At 42.6% G+C, this 13,491-nt stretch overlaps 1 protein-coding gene across 1 annotated transcript in view; it reads right to left on the minus strand.

Moving 5' to 3' along the window:
- Positions 1–6,704: 6,704 nt before the first annotated feature.
- The window catches only part of LOC122405113, a 142,042-nt gene continuing 135,255 nt past the window's right edge, over positions 6,705–13,491 (minus strand). The window contains exon 6 of the mRNA XM_043409626.1: positions 6,705–6,850. Within this exon, the coding sequence (XP_043265561.1) occupies positions 6,705–6,850 (146 nt within the window). The remainder of the gene's footprint in view (positions 6,851–13,491) is intronic.

The raw sequence follows: 13,491 nt of genomic DNA on the forward strand, positions 1-13,491 counted from the left end.
TCCCTTTTTTTCTTACGTAGAACGGGACACCGAAAAGGATTTCAGAAAATAGCCACGATCTTATCTTTTTCAATTTCGGGAATTAAATTTTTAAACTCGCAGAAATTTCGATCGTCCACGAAATAATGCTTACATTATTCCTCGAGTCTTTTGCTTCTCACTTTTTAGAAGCTCAACAGTTTTATACGGGGGTTAACTTCTAGTCTATATTATGTAGAATGAGGAGTGCCATTTCGAGACAAAAGTCTGAAGAGTTTCGTGACAGAAATCGACGCGGGGAACGTTGAGACCCGTATAATTAATCACCTAACGTTGGACGTGCTTATCGAATTTTCATGCCCAAGTATAAGTTGGTAGCGTTTAGGGACGCGTCTTATCGTTTCCAAATTAATGACCCGAGTCATCGCGCGAGGGTGTTAAGGCGGAAGCCGGTGTCGCGGCGTCTTCGTTTTCCGGATAAATTTCATCCCCTCCGAGTTGAAAATCTGGATCACGGTGTAGACAAGCGACAGTTAGTTTGATGGATGAACCGTGGTGCAAGTATTGACACTTTTGGTGCCATTTTCTCTTTACTTCTCGTTCGCGTAACAAGCACAATTGTACGATGGACGTTCCATCTTTGTTACACGACCATCCCCCCATTATCGACTAACGCTAAGTATTCAATAATACTTTTGACAAGATAAACAATTGGTTCAGATACCATTTCACAGAAACAGTGTTAAACGTAACAATTTGCCATGTTAAAAAATGTTTTTTAAAACCGCCCTCCTTTATTCGTTAGAAGGTAGTTAAAAAGTTGACGGTAAATCTGCGTGTAACCGTTTACACCGTTTCCAACTGTAAGTAGAAATAACAGTGATCTGAATTTAGTATGTTCCGGGCTCGCGAGCCAGCTTCTCTTCACAAATATGGCTCCCCTGTAAAGTACCGTTTTCCAATATTTATGCACCTTCTTACAGGGATCTACTCGTCGAATAATTCACTGATACACGGGTAATATCTGTCCACTTTAAGAGGCAATTTCGTCGTAATATCGCAGTTTGTCTCTTCGGTAGAAAATATTCCAGAATCTGTGTTAAAAAAAACACCTTGCAATGAAATTTTCCAAAACAGTTTCCAAAATGAAAACTGTGCCTAAAATCGAGGCTCCAGAGGTTTGAGTTTTACCCACGTAAATCGAATCCAACGTGCAAAAAATCTGAAGGCTTCGTGGTTAATAGATTCCCTTTCTAGTAGAAGTTACTCGAAACGGGACAGTTTTTCCGAACGGAGGGTGGTCTGTTTTCTTGGGGGAGGCGACGGCCAGAGTCCACGGAAGCTTAAGTAAAACGGAGCTAGCTGGAAGTATCGGAGCGAAGCGAGCAGAAACGGTCCGCGGAAAAAAGCGAGAAGACAAATATTTGTCGTAACTCCCTCCGGTTTATGGAGGCCGCGAGTTATCAGTCGGTAACTCTAGGGAACTTCTTTCCTTCGCCGCCACAAGTTTCCCTTCCCTTGTTCGCGTTTTTTTCTCCCGCGTCCCAAGTTTTTCCGACCCGAGAAGTTGAACGGGCACCGATGAAAAATTTTCACCACTTCGTCGACGCCATTCGACGCCGGTTCCGCGAAGCTGTTCCCTTTTTTCCGTCCGAAAATCTTCGACTCGCAATTTTCCCGTTTCCACTTTTCCGTGGCCGTAAACATCGACAAGAAAACGGAAATTCAATGCGAAACCAATTCCCACAAAAACAAAGGTACGCGTAACAAATTTTTTACATCCCATTTTGGAGTTTCGCCATACGAAAAAAATGATCCCTTGCCGTTTGTTGCGCGAATGTAATCACATTCTGTGTACACAGTTTTTTAATCGCAAACTTGGAACATCCATTTCCACGGTAATAAAGTTCCGCTCGGAAAGCCCTTTGTTCCATATTTTCCATTTTTTGCGCAAAAAATATCGAATTTTGGATATTCGGCTTTCACGTTCCGCTATCCTGCACGGATTTTAAAAAATATTCTCTGCGATATCATTTTATCCGGAAACCAGCGGCGAAGAAGTTCTTAGTTGGGGGATCTCTAACGAGACGCGAGATTCGAGAGCCACTCGATTCGTAGCACAGATCGGACGAATCGTTGAAAACAAATCAAAGGTCTCCTACCTTGTCCTCTCCTCCCCTAATTTTCATTGAAATTTCTCGATCCGTGTCACGGGAGCTTAAAGAAAAATACCCCTTCGCGGCCCTTATTTTCTCTTCTACACGGTTCTGTTTCTTGTTGTCGATCTACGATTTATTTTCCCGCCCGTTGTTCCCCCGGCTTTTGTTTTTCTTCGCTGACGTCGTTACAGCTGGTCGGTTCTCGAACCCCGTTGAATACAGCGGCCAGCCTTCCAATTATTTTACTCATTCCCGGTTACACGGTGACAAAGCTACTCGATGTCAATTAAGACCTTAACGAATTTGTAGTCGTCGAACTTGCCTCTTCCGTGTTTCGATTTTAATTTCATTTAAAACTCTGGGCGCGTGCGCCAGCCGCGAATTCGACCCCGTTGACGATCGGTTCGATCCTCTCGTCGCGGCCTCGTTACGACCTCGTTAATTGGTCGAAATCTGCGGCTCGAAAATCGCCTAACAACTCCCCTATTCAACCTTCATCGGAGACTAGGTGAATTCTACCACAGAACTCAAGATAATAATAACGATTGTTATCCATCTTCGTTTTTATATTTGTCCATTCTAGACATTTCAAGAGACTAAAATTATTGAGAAAAATGATTTTTGATAAGATTTTATGAATTTCATAAAACCTGATATTTGTCTGGGTCGTGGGAAGGAACTTGGAATTTCGAAATAATACAAAGAAAGGATTTTGGATGGATTACAGCGTCCGGGAAACTCTCGCGCCTTTCCTCCGCGTTTAATCTGCGTCGATAATCTGGACAGGGAGTTTATTACTCTCCGCTATGGGACCTCGATAATTGGCGAATTAATATCTCTCAGAGGGTATTAAGGACAGGCCCGAATGCCTCGAAGCAAGACTTATCGCGAGCCTCGCTCTTGGACACCTTATCCGTGGGAAGTTTATTCCGAACTAAGGCTATCAATTATTCTTAGAGCCCAGTGAATCGAGTTCTGACGCTGGAACGACGACCCTACCGCCGCAGATCGCTGCCCAGATACATGATCCAACTTGCGCCATCGACCAGGTATAGATCGAGATCGTAACTGAAAATTTAATTCCCCGACGGGACGACGACGTGCAACCACACAACTATTTCGTTTCCTCCATTAATCTGCGTAATTAATTCTCGTACTGCTTGTGTCTCTCCACTTGAATCTATGCAATTAACCATAATTAACTATTTTAAAACATTTTTTTGGCGGTCTGAAGTCAGGGTTATTGGGTGCTCATAAACTGTTTTCACCCCTTTTAAATCTCTTGGTATCTCGAGTATCGTTTTTCCATTGATCAAATGATCTAACACCTCAATCGAGTGATTTTTCGGGGGTGTTTTGGGGGGGACGCAGTGGCCACAGCTGGATTGAGCACGCGCCCGAAGCCATCGGGACCTTTCATTCGGCCAACGGTCAGCCAAACACGTTCGAACGGCCGCAATTATTTCGCGCTATCGCGTAATCAAGAGAAGCCTCTCCCTCTGCGATTTAATGGGTCCGTCTAATACAGTAGCGAGTCGGTCGATAAATATCCGCATTAAAATTCAGTAGGGGTTATCGGGGGGGTGGCTCGAATTAGCATTGTACACGTATAACGGGCTGGAAAGCAACGTGACTCGAAGCGAACGGCCGGTCTAAATCAAGCTTTAGGCGTCCGCGCACGTCACGACGTCTCGAGGTGGCTCGGCCACGTGCTGGCCACGGCAAACACGTGCCGGAACCGGAAATACCGACAGGGTGAGAGAGAGCGAGATAGAAGCAGGGGTTTTAATTTCGTCGACAAGCCAGATGGACCGAATGGCTGGGCTGTTCCCTTATACGACGCTCCCCGTACGCTCTTGATTAACGTCAATTCCGCGGTGCTGGCCGTTACCTTTTCATTTTCTTTCCCGACCAACCCCTCTCACGCCTCCCCACTTTCCGGCCAGCGTCACCGTTCGTGAAGAAATTGGGATACGAGCGACCTAATTCGACGGTGTGCTGTTCGAAGTTGAGTATCGAGGCATAAAAACTGGAACGGCGATTTCTCTGCCCGACTAACTCGATGGCGGACAGGTGATCGGCGTCCACTTGACGAGAAACCGGCGCTTTAAATAATTTTATTACGCTCCTCGTAATCCCCGGTCCGACGAAACTCACCGAATGTCTCGTAAACGAATTTTCGGACGTCTGGATATAATTTAAAATTTTCTGGGGGTTTCTGCGGTGGACAATGGTCATCAAACACAATGGACGATTCTCTTTTTGCGACAGAGTAATTCAAAAATTGGCGGAAATATTGGAACTTTTATTTATATAGTCTGGGTACAGATAGGTTGTAGATTCTGATTTAGAGTGATTTCTTATGCAAAATCGAATAGAAAATGTGTGATGCAATGTTGTCGTACGAGGCTTTGTTTTCGAGATACTTGAGTTTGAAGTTACAAGGATAGGACGTCTGACCAATATCTGGCAGTTCTACTTGCATCGAGATTTATCAATATCCCTAGCGATGTGATATTATATATATTCATCAAATTAAACTATCTTCTACTTAGCTACTCCAGTAATGTGTACAAACACTGAGACAAGTGAAAAAGACGAATAATAGTCAGACACATTACTAAATCTCCAGGCGTCTGACCAATATCTAATCTTTCTACTTGCATCGACATTCGTAAATATCCCCTGTGATATATGTAGTACTATTTCTTTCCATCGAATTGAATTTCTGAGTATATTTTCATTGATATGTATTGATACTGATACAAGTAGAACAAAAGAGTAATAGTGAGACATAGTTGCGTCAAATTTCTTTCAATTTAAAGTTCGCCCTCCAAGATGCAAATCAAAGATCACTGCAAGAACCGAGGGCGAAAGTATAATTATTCCATTTCGAATTTAAAACTCGCTCGAAGAATTTTCGTGAACGCTCGAAACTCTCGGGAACGACCTCGATACACTTTTTCCCCTAACGGATTAATTCGAATGCCAGACCTCGAACTCCGTTTTCGTATCCGTATTAAGTCGGCCCCTCCAATTAACCCGACGTTAAACGATTCTTCCCCGTGGCATCGTGACCCGCACCAACTTCCTTCCAGGTAACAGTAATCCGAAACGTCACTCTCTTTGACCCCGTCTCGAGATTGATCCAATAAGGAACGTTCTCTGAAAATTGGCACGGCCACTCGTACAACGCTCAAGTGCACTCCTACTACGTGGATCATGACGTCGAAATATTTCCAGGGAGGGCATGCATTATACCTGAAAACCCCGCTAAATCGAGTTATTAAATTTGCGACGATTCGTCGTATTTATCAACTGCATTTCTGTAGCTCGTTTTATCGCCCCCTGGGCAGTGGTTTAGCTCGCATAATTTTCATACTCGACGTTCGAAATAGGGTACCACGAAGTACACGTTCGAAACTTTTGTTTTCGATTCGCGGTTCTGACTTAACTTTCTCTCGTCGTTTTACTAGGAAAGTTTCTTTCCTCGTGTCTTTCTTTTATCAAAGGGAACAAGAAAATTTCAAGAATAACAGCAGGAAGAATTACTTACCTCGGCAGGAATAAAGAGGGGTAATGAAAGTGGAAGAATCGTGATCGAACATACTTCGTATGGTAATTTATTACAATTTGTACAGATTACAAATCGGTACCTATGGTGTGTCGCGTTCCTCGTTAGACATCTTAAAAGGAGCGGATATTGAGCAGAACGCCGCTCGTCGCTGCGCTAACGTTAATCATATCAGTTATTATTAATTACCCCTGTAGTATGTATATCTATCCTCGACGCTCGGTGAACACTGGGGTCACTAACGAATTACGAAACGAGACGACAAAAGAATCGTGAAAGGAAAATATAACGTTCAAGCATTTCGCGTTTCATAGGGGTTGTATATTGCGTACAGAAAGATTATAATGAAAATTCGATCCCCAACAGGGAGATCTTCCCCTCACCCGACGTGTCCCACTTCGATGTTTTTTTTTTAATTTCTTAACGCGTTGACTGCCACGTCGATCGCATAATAAATTTCCAATTCGTATTCTTTATTTCCGAGTGAAATTTTCGATTGCCCGATGAGGAGGGATTTTAAACGATTTCAATCTATTCGAATGTTAGATTTACGCCAGGCTCGATCCACGTGACCGTGTGTGCGTTACAAGAAGACAGTGTCACGACTCGAACGCGAATCCAGCGTGGCAGTCGACGCGCGAAACCGTGTAATTTCCCGCGTGTTAGTGTTCACCTAGTAGCCCCAGAAAATCGGACAATTCGACGACGAAACGATCCGGCCGATTGCACGTGCATCTCGTTCGACGATTTCTCAATAAAAAATTATAACGTGTGTTTAAAGTAACCGTGCGTCGCGAGATCAGCGCGACCCTCTGGGCGTCCTCGCCGTCCTCCCGCTTAATCAGGCCCACTCGAATAAAAATCATTATTATTCGACTATCTACTCCATACATAGTAACATACATAACTGGAAGCCCTAGACTACTAGGTTTTACATGGACGATGTGATCGGGTCAAACAGTGGCAGCGGTGTCCTCGTAGATGCCTACGAGCTACCTGTTGGCGGGGACAAGCTCCGACGCGCTGATCGTCGAAAGGGTCACCGTCGTAGCGGTCGACAACAGGAACACGAGCGTCGCCAGGATCATCGTCGTCGCGGTAGTCCAGGTCGAGTTTTGTCCGGCAGAGTTGTTTCCACCTGACAGACAAAGAAAACCAACAGTCAGAACGCCTGGAAAGATCGAGTTCGTGTGTCTTTTCGAGCTATATAATCGAAAATAAATTTTTAACAACTTCTTTATACGGGAAAACACATTCTAAGACTCCCTGATCACGTTTTCACTATCAAAATAATATTTGTTTCTTTATATATGCATATATTGCACTTTGGGTTTCGAGTCTTACTCTTGCTGGACCGAACTATACATGTTAGTAACATCGATTGCGTTTAAATGGCCCAACGGATTTTATCGAAACTTTATATTTAAGTTCTAGATTTTCATCTGAAAGTTTGATTAGATTTTGTGCCTAATCGGGACATGAATAATTATGATTATCACTTGTAAATAATTAAATAATTGAATGTCGTTTTTTTCTTCCTAATAAAAGAATCTCTGGATCGGTTAGTATATTTGCCTATTGTGGTTAAGGGTGTAAATGCAAATGGCGTTTCGTGTAACGTCTGCGTTGGAAAGTGTTGGTCGGCGGAAAACAGACGCGATCGGCAATAACTTTCTCTGCAGCTGTTTCAAATTATCTCGTGGAAGCTGTTTGAAATTCTGTTCAAGGACGACGCAGGATAGTTCGGGCAAAGTTGGACCGTAAAATTAACGACACTGCGGAACAGGAGTGAGAATTGATGATCGGGCTAATGATTCGACGTTGTTTCGCTTTCTTTGCAACGATACTGGGGTGGAGAACTGAGTTTACGACCATATCGATCCTCTGTTTATTACATTGTTATCATCTGAAGATACCATATTCTAATTAGGACTCGAAAATCTTATTAATAAAATGTTGATACTCCTGCTATCTCTTCTTTCACCGATGGTCTTCTATTATTATTTATTTTAAAAATAAATGCTTTTTTAGAATATCGTTAATAAAATATTTGGAAGAAAAATGGAGTATAAAAGAGGTACGGGAAATAATAACTGTTCCCGATCGTTTTTCATTATGGTTATTTGGCGCGAAACGATACCATATTTGGTTTTCTCGTATTGCTGTTGACGTTTCGAAGTTTCGAAGTTTCGGAAATTCAAGATAGCAATTTTTCATAATTGGTAACTGTACACGTCAGTCGCGTACCCTGGGAATCGTGAATTTTGTTCTTTCCATGGTATTTGGTTACTGGGTCGCATAGAGATATCAGAAATCCGAGTCGTGGGTATCATTCGAGGTATTTCGAGCAACGTGAGTCGTTCAAAATTTACGACGAGGCGCACGGCTTCGGTGATATGAATTTCGCGGTGGAAGAAACACAATCCGAAAACGGAAGATCGCGGATCACCAGGTAATCAGATATTCGTTTGAATTTCGTGGGTTGAATTATACCGTTAAATGTCTCAACAATATTTAACAGTCATTTTCTATCGAGTCGATCAAACATAAAATTATAACAGTTTGTACACGTATATTTCTGTCCTTTTTGAACAATTGTGAAATCATGTATATGATTTTATTATTCGATTTTTAAATATTTTTTAAATCTGTGTGACATTGCAAAGTTCATAACACTAAAAAAATAATTAGAAGCGATAAACGTCGAAGAATTTTGTATGCGAAGCTCAGAAGTATTCTAAAGGGATTGTATAAATTTCAGCAACCTCCTGAAACCTTTAACTCTTCTTCCCGGAAGCGCACAGCCACTAGAATAGCAGCTAAGGGACCGAAATGTTTTTATTGCGGGAACCTTATCTGTTGTTACGAGAAAATGTAGCGGAATCCAAAAATAAATTTTATAGAATTTCATGCTCGAAAAGGTAGCCGAAGGAATGGTCCAAAAGATACATTTAAGAGGACCGTGGAAATGCTAAATCCGCGAGTATTTGAAACATAATTTCCTTTTCGAAATTTCATCTAAAATAAAATTATGAAAATAAATCGGAGACCTTTTCCCCCTTGCCATAGAGTAAATTAAATTATGTATCGCTGTCGACGAGGTTTTCACATTACTAAACAGAATATTTTCCAACTCGAATTAATCAAACGCATACACATTTTAACCTCACCTCAATTATTTTACATTTGCCATATTTATCAGTTTACTTTTCAATTTAGCCCCCGGTAAATACAATTATTTACTGTTTTCCGCGCTGCGCGCGAGAAAATATTGATTTTATTAACCTAACAATTCACCCATTTAATTTGGCGCGCGAAATACGCGTTTAAAATCCGAATATTTCCAATTCGAAAGCTCGTCGACAGCAGGTTACATAACGTTTCGAAGCTAAACAATATTCTACTTAATGCAAAGAATTACAAATGGAATTTTGTTTGCGGGTCGAAACGAAATTCATTTTCCAAGTAGAAAGAATCAGCTATGGTCAGACGCGAGAAAATTGTACACTCGATCTACCATGAATAACGTAATTTTTTAAAGACCTACGATAATTTCGAAACGTTCGTATTTCCCTTATCGATTCTGAATTATCTCAAGTTAGCATAAAATCGTCGATAGATTTTTATTTCGCTGTGGAAACCGTGCGTCATCGCGCGCGACAGTAACGACGCTCGAATTTCGTGGCTCATTTGAAGGGTGGAATTAATTTCGAGATACTTCAGAACCGACGCGGTCATATCGAAAATCCATTTGTCGCGGACTTCCGGAAGCGGGCGGTTATTGATCAAACTCGGTTACAGTTCCCGCGGAACGCACTATCGCGTTCCCCTGGTAATCTCCGTCGGGACTACTTCCAATTATAAATTCGCTGTAATGAACTTGCGGACCGTTTTTATCGTTTTTAATTACAATAAGAAGTTGAGTAATCGCTGGAGCAGGCACGACCGGGCTGCTCGTTAGTTCGGAGAAAAATGTGTACCCCGGAGCTTCCGGGAACGATTCCCTTGCCAAGTCTACCAGCGTTGGACCCGGTTTTGCGAACTTTGTTGCGTCCGTTCTCTATTCCTCGACCCTCCGAAATTATTTGCAAACATTCAGGTTCTCGGGACTGGCAGATCCACCCCTCGATTAGCTAGAGAAATCTATCCGTTTCGATTTCGAATCCCTTCGAGAGAGTTACTTATCCGTGATGTTTCCATTTAGAATTTCTAAGGGTAGAGATTCTGGAATCCCTCGAAATCTCGAAATTGTCTTTTTCGAAATAAATGGTGACTTTGTTCGATGGTAATTACGGACGTGGTCGAGCGGAGAAACCGGTTGGAATATGGTTTGCGTCGCGTTAAAATACGAGCTGATGGAGAATGGCGTCCGCGTTTTTCCAGGGAGACACGGTCGAGGCGAAGGAAGCGAACCGGGGCGAAGAATCGCATTAAAGGCGACGGTCGCGGTTCCGCGATTAAATTCTCAGGCAAGAAGAAAAGTAACTGGCGGAGACGGAGGAGCGGGCCAGCTAGGGGAAAAAGCAAATTACCGGACGCTGGCTGGCTACTCGACGTCGCACGGCATCGCGGCCGCCGGGGTAAGTAGCCGCCCCTGATTTCCACGGGACGAGAAAATCATGGGAATCAGATTGCGCCCGGACGGTGGATATTGAAATTCGCTATTTTCGAGGTTAAGTTTTGAAAGCAACCGTCGGTGGAAGTTCGTCGCGCTCGGGAAACTAGATTTGTTAAATAATACAATAAATCCGACGGCGTCTCGTTAGCGAAAGTCTCTCGAATCTGTTGGCAGTTCGTTGGATTTAAAAAGATCCTTTATAACAATGTTATGGCTGGTTAAAGTCTCGCGGAAAAATCCGAGATTACTTGGGAAACAACCTAATTTAATGGTTAAAAGGTACAGCGCAAAAGGGAAGGGAATAAATGTCTTACCATGGGATAACGAGATGGAAATGATTCAGGCATTTTCCCTGTATTTCGTCGTGTCGTGTTTTGTTAAAATATTCATTGCGTCATCTTTGGCCCACCCTTATTCGATTTTAATTAATAATATTGAAAGAAAGTACAGAAAATTTTATATTAAAATCCTGTGTCGGCGTTATTCTTTGTATCAATTTTTTATATTTTCGAATCGGCCAATTTGCCGTTTATGCGACAAATTACGTTCGCGGCACTTTGGTTACCCGCTCGGGACCCCGGGTGGGATTCATTTTAACCAGAGACTATTTAAACCGCACCGTTGCTCGATACTGTCTGTTAATAATTATTCCGTCGGCCGGGAATCGTTTACATACAAACGGGCATTACTATCAACCGGCGAAATTACGATACAGGGGAATACGGTGCCGAACTCCGGGACATAGACGCGCCCAATCGAATCGTTCGCGTCGCTGAAATCACTTCTGTCTTGCCTGTTCTCTCGCCACTCCATTATTTCGCTCGACTGACGCAATGGCGGACACACTGCGAGGGGTAATTTCAGGTTAAGTTTCACGAACGGAAAATTTAACTCGACCGCGTCACGTTTGTTTTCTACCAACGCCCAATTCGCACTCTTATATCGTCTTCTGTGTGGCCATGTTTTTTTAAAAATTATAGCTGTACAATTTTTTTCAAGGTTACACAGTTACACCTATTCTAAATAAATGCCTCCTTTTTTCGTTTATAAATTGTACTGTGTCGATAAAAACTGAGGGGGCAATGGTAACAAGAGTGTCAGAAACGCGATTAAATTTCCAATATATTAGGGGATGATTCCACCTGGCAGAATTTGTGTTCAACGCACCCCGAAACGATAGATTCTCTCCTAAGAGCTTGAAGCGCAGAGTTTAACGAAACATTTCATCGAAACAGATTGCGTTTTAAAGTGAAATTCCAAACCGCCGGCGCGGTTTCCAACCGCGTTCGCGTAACAATTACGAACCGGAGGACCGGAAACGTGAAACCGAAACCGGGAGAAGGAGCTCGCGTCAACGGAAAAGTGGAGAACGATGAAATAAAAAAAAAAAAATAGAGGAAGTAACGTCAGCCGGCGAAATCCAATTAATCGAATATCGATCGTCGACGATTCGCGGCGTCCTCTGTTTTGTTTTTCTCCAGGCGTTCCCGTATCGTTCATTACGGAAACAGTGACCCGCCTACCTGGCCGAACCCGCGCGCGATTCGAGGTTTATGAAGCGCCGTATATTTCCCTCGCCGTTGAATTCACCGTCCCTCGAAACCAACCCCTTTTTATCGTCCATACGTATCGGGGCTAATAAACTTTCACGCGGGATCGCCGCGGCTAAGAAAGAAAAAAAATCAGAGTGGGAGAAAAACCGCGGAAACGGGCCGACTGGAGCCATTGTCGGGCGGAAAAGTTCCAACCGGGAAATCGTGGGAGGGACGCGGATGAATTATATATTCGGTCTTATAAGCCGAAATTAAAAACGATGGCTGCGAACGGCCAAACGTCAAACTCGATTTTTCGCCCCGAGTTTTCTTATTACAGCGTTCGAAACTTTCACGATATTTTTATTTCGTGATCTTCTAATCTCGCGTTGTCGTTTGATACCTTCGATTTCGTGTTACAATAAAAGATTGAAACAGGGTGTTTTCAGTAATTAATAAGTCTTCTATGTTCGTAGATCTGTACGAAGATGCCTAGCTGAAGACGTTTAGTGATAATAATTATTTCGACGCACCATTTTGACAATGCGTTCAATTGTCAACGCTTTGTCCTAGAGTCGCGCGTGCACTGATAACAAGACCGACGATGACACGCTCTAGTGGAACGGAATTAATTGTATTAACATCTAAATTGCTTGGCAATTCACATCCAAATTGCTTGGATCGATAGAACGACGATAGTTAACAATATATAGTTTCAAAATATTTATTAAACACTCGCTCCTTCGGTGAATAATAATATATTAATATTCAAACGAAACTAAGATGCAACTACCAAGCAATTCTGTTATATTCCTAAAGGAGGTAGTAAAAATAAAAAAAAATCTACACGACAGTTTACACTGAAAATGATAAGAAAACATTTCAAACCGCTTCGATATAAAATCCACCATACGAATTAGGAATCTAATAAGACTGTTACGACAAAACTAAAGATGCAAGTGTCTCTCGAGCTTGTTAGTCAACCAATTTCCATATCAGAGTCGTATCTTGGGTAGAAAAGTGGCAAATCTGTGTCCGATTTGGCTTCCTATGGCAAAGTTCTTGGACTCGTTAGCGCGTACTGGCGTTGCGAGAAGGCGCGCGGCTCGATGGCGAGGAAAATACGAGCGGAAGTCGTAAAACAGCGGCCATAAAGAAGGAAGCATTTTCAAACGCCGAATCTTTCCGGCGATTCGTTCGATCGATAGCTCGAGCTCGCGGTTAAATCAAATTGGAGAGGATTCTCTGGGCCAAGACTATCAAACTCTATCCTTTGGAACGACACTGTCATCATCGAGACTCTTCCGCGATAGAGGCAAACGATTTGGCTCTTTTAACAGGCCCCCTTTCGTTCGTTACATTCCACCGCGGACGTTTTCAGTTCCTTTTATCGGAGTCGAGTTCCTCTGCGCTAAGTATCTTAAAATTTCTTCTTGTTTCTCGACCTTTTATACGGAGGAGGACCGTTATCCAACAGTCGAAACATTTATAGAAATAAATTAAACGCTAAAGATGCCTTCTGTCGTATAAATACTCAACGTTCTTAAATAGTTTTAACAAGCTTGGTGAAATATTCAAAGCGGGTCGATCGAAACTTTCTTTGTTAAATATAATGTGGATCGAGGGGAG

The sequence above is a fragment of the Colletes gigas genome, unplaced genomic scaffold (genome assembly GCF_013123115.1).
Source record: "Colletes gigas isolate AHSC1104 unplaced genomic scaffold, ASM1312311v1 Colletes_gigas_Sc00004, whole genome shotgun sequence".
Classification (NCBI taxonomy): Eukaryota; Metazoa; Arthropoda; class Insecta; order Hymenoptera; family Colletidae; genus Colletes; species Colletes gigas.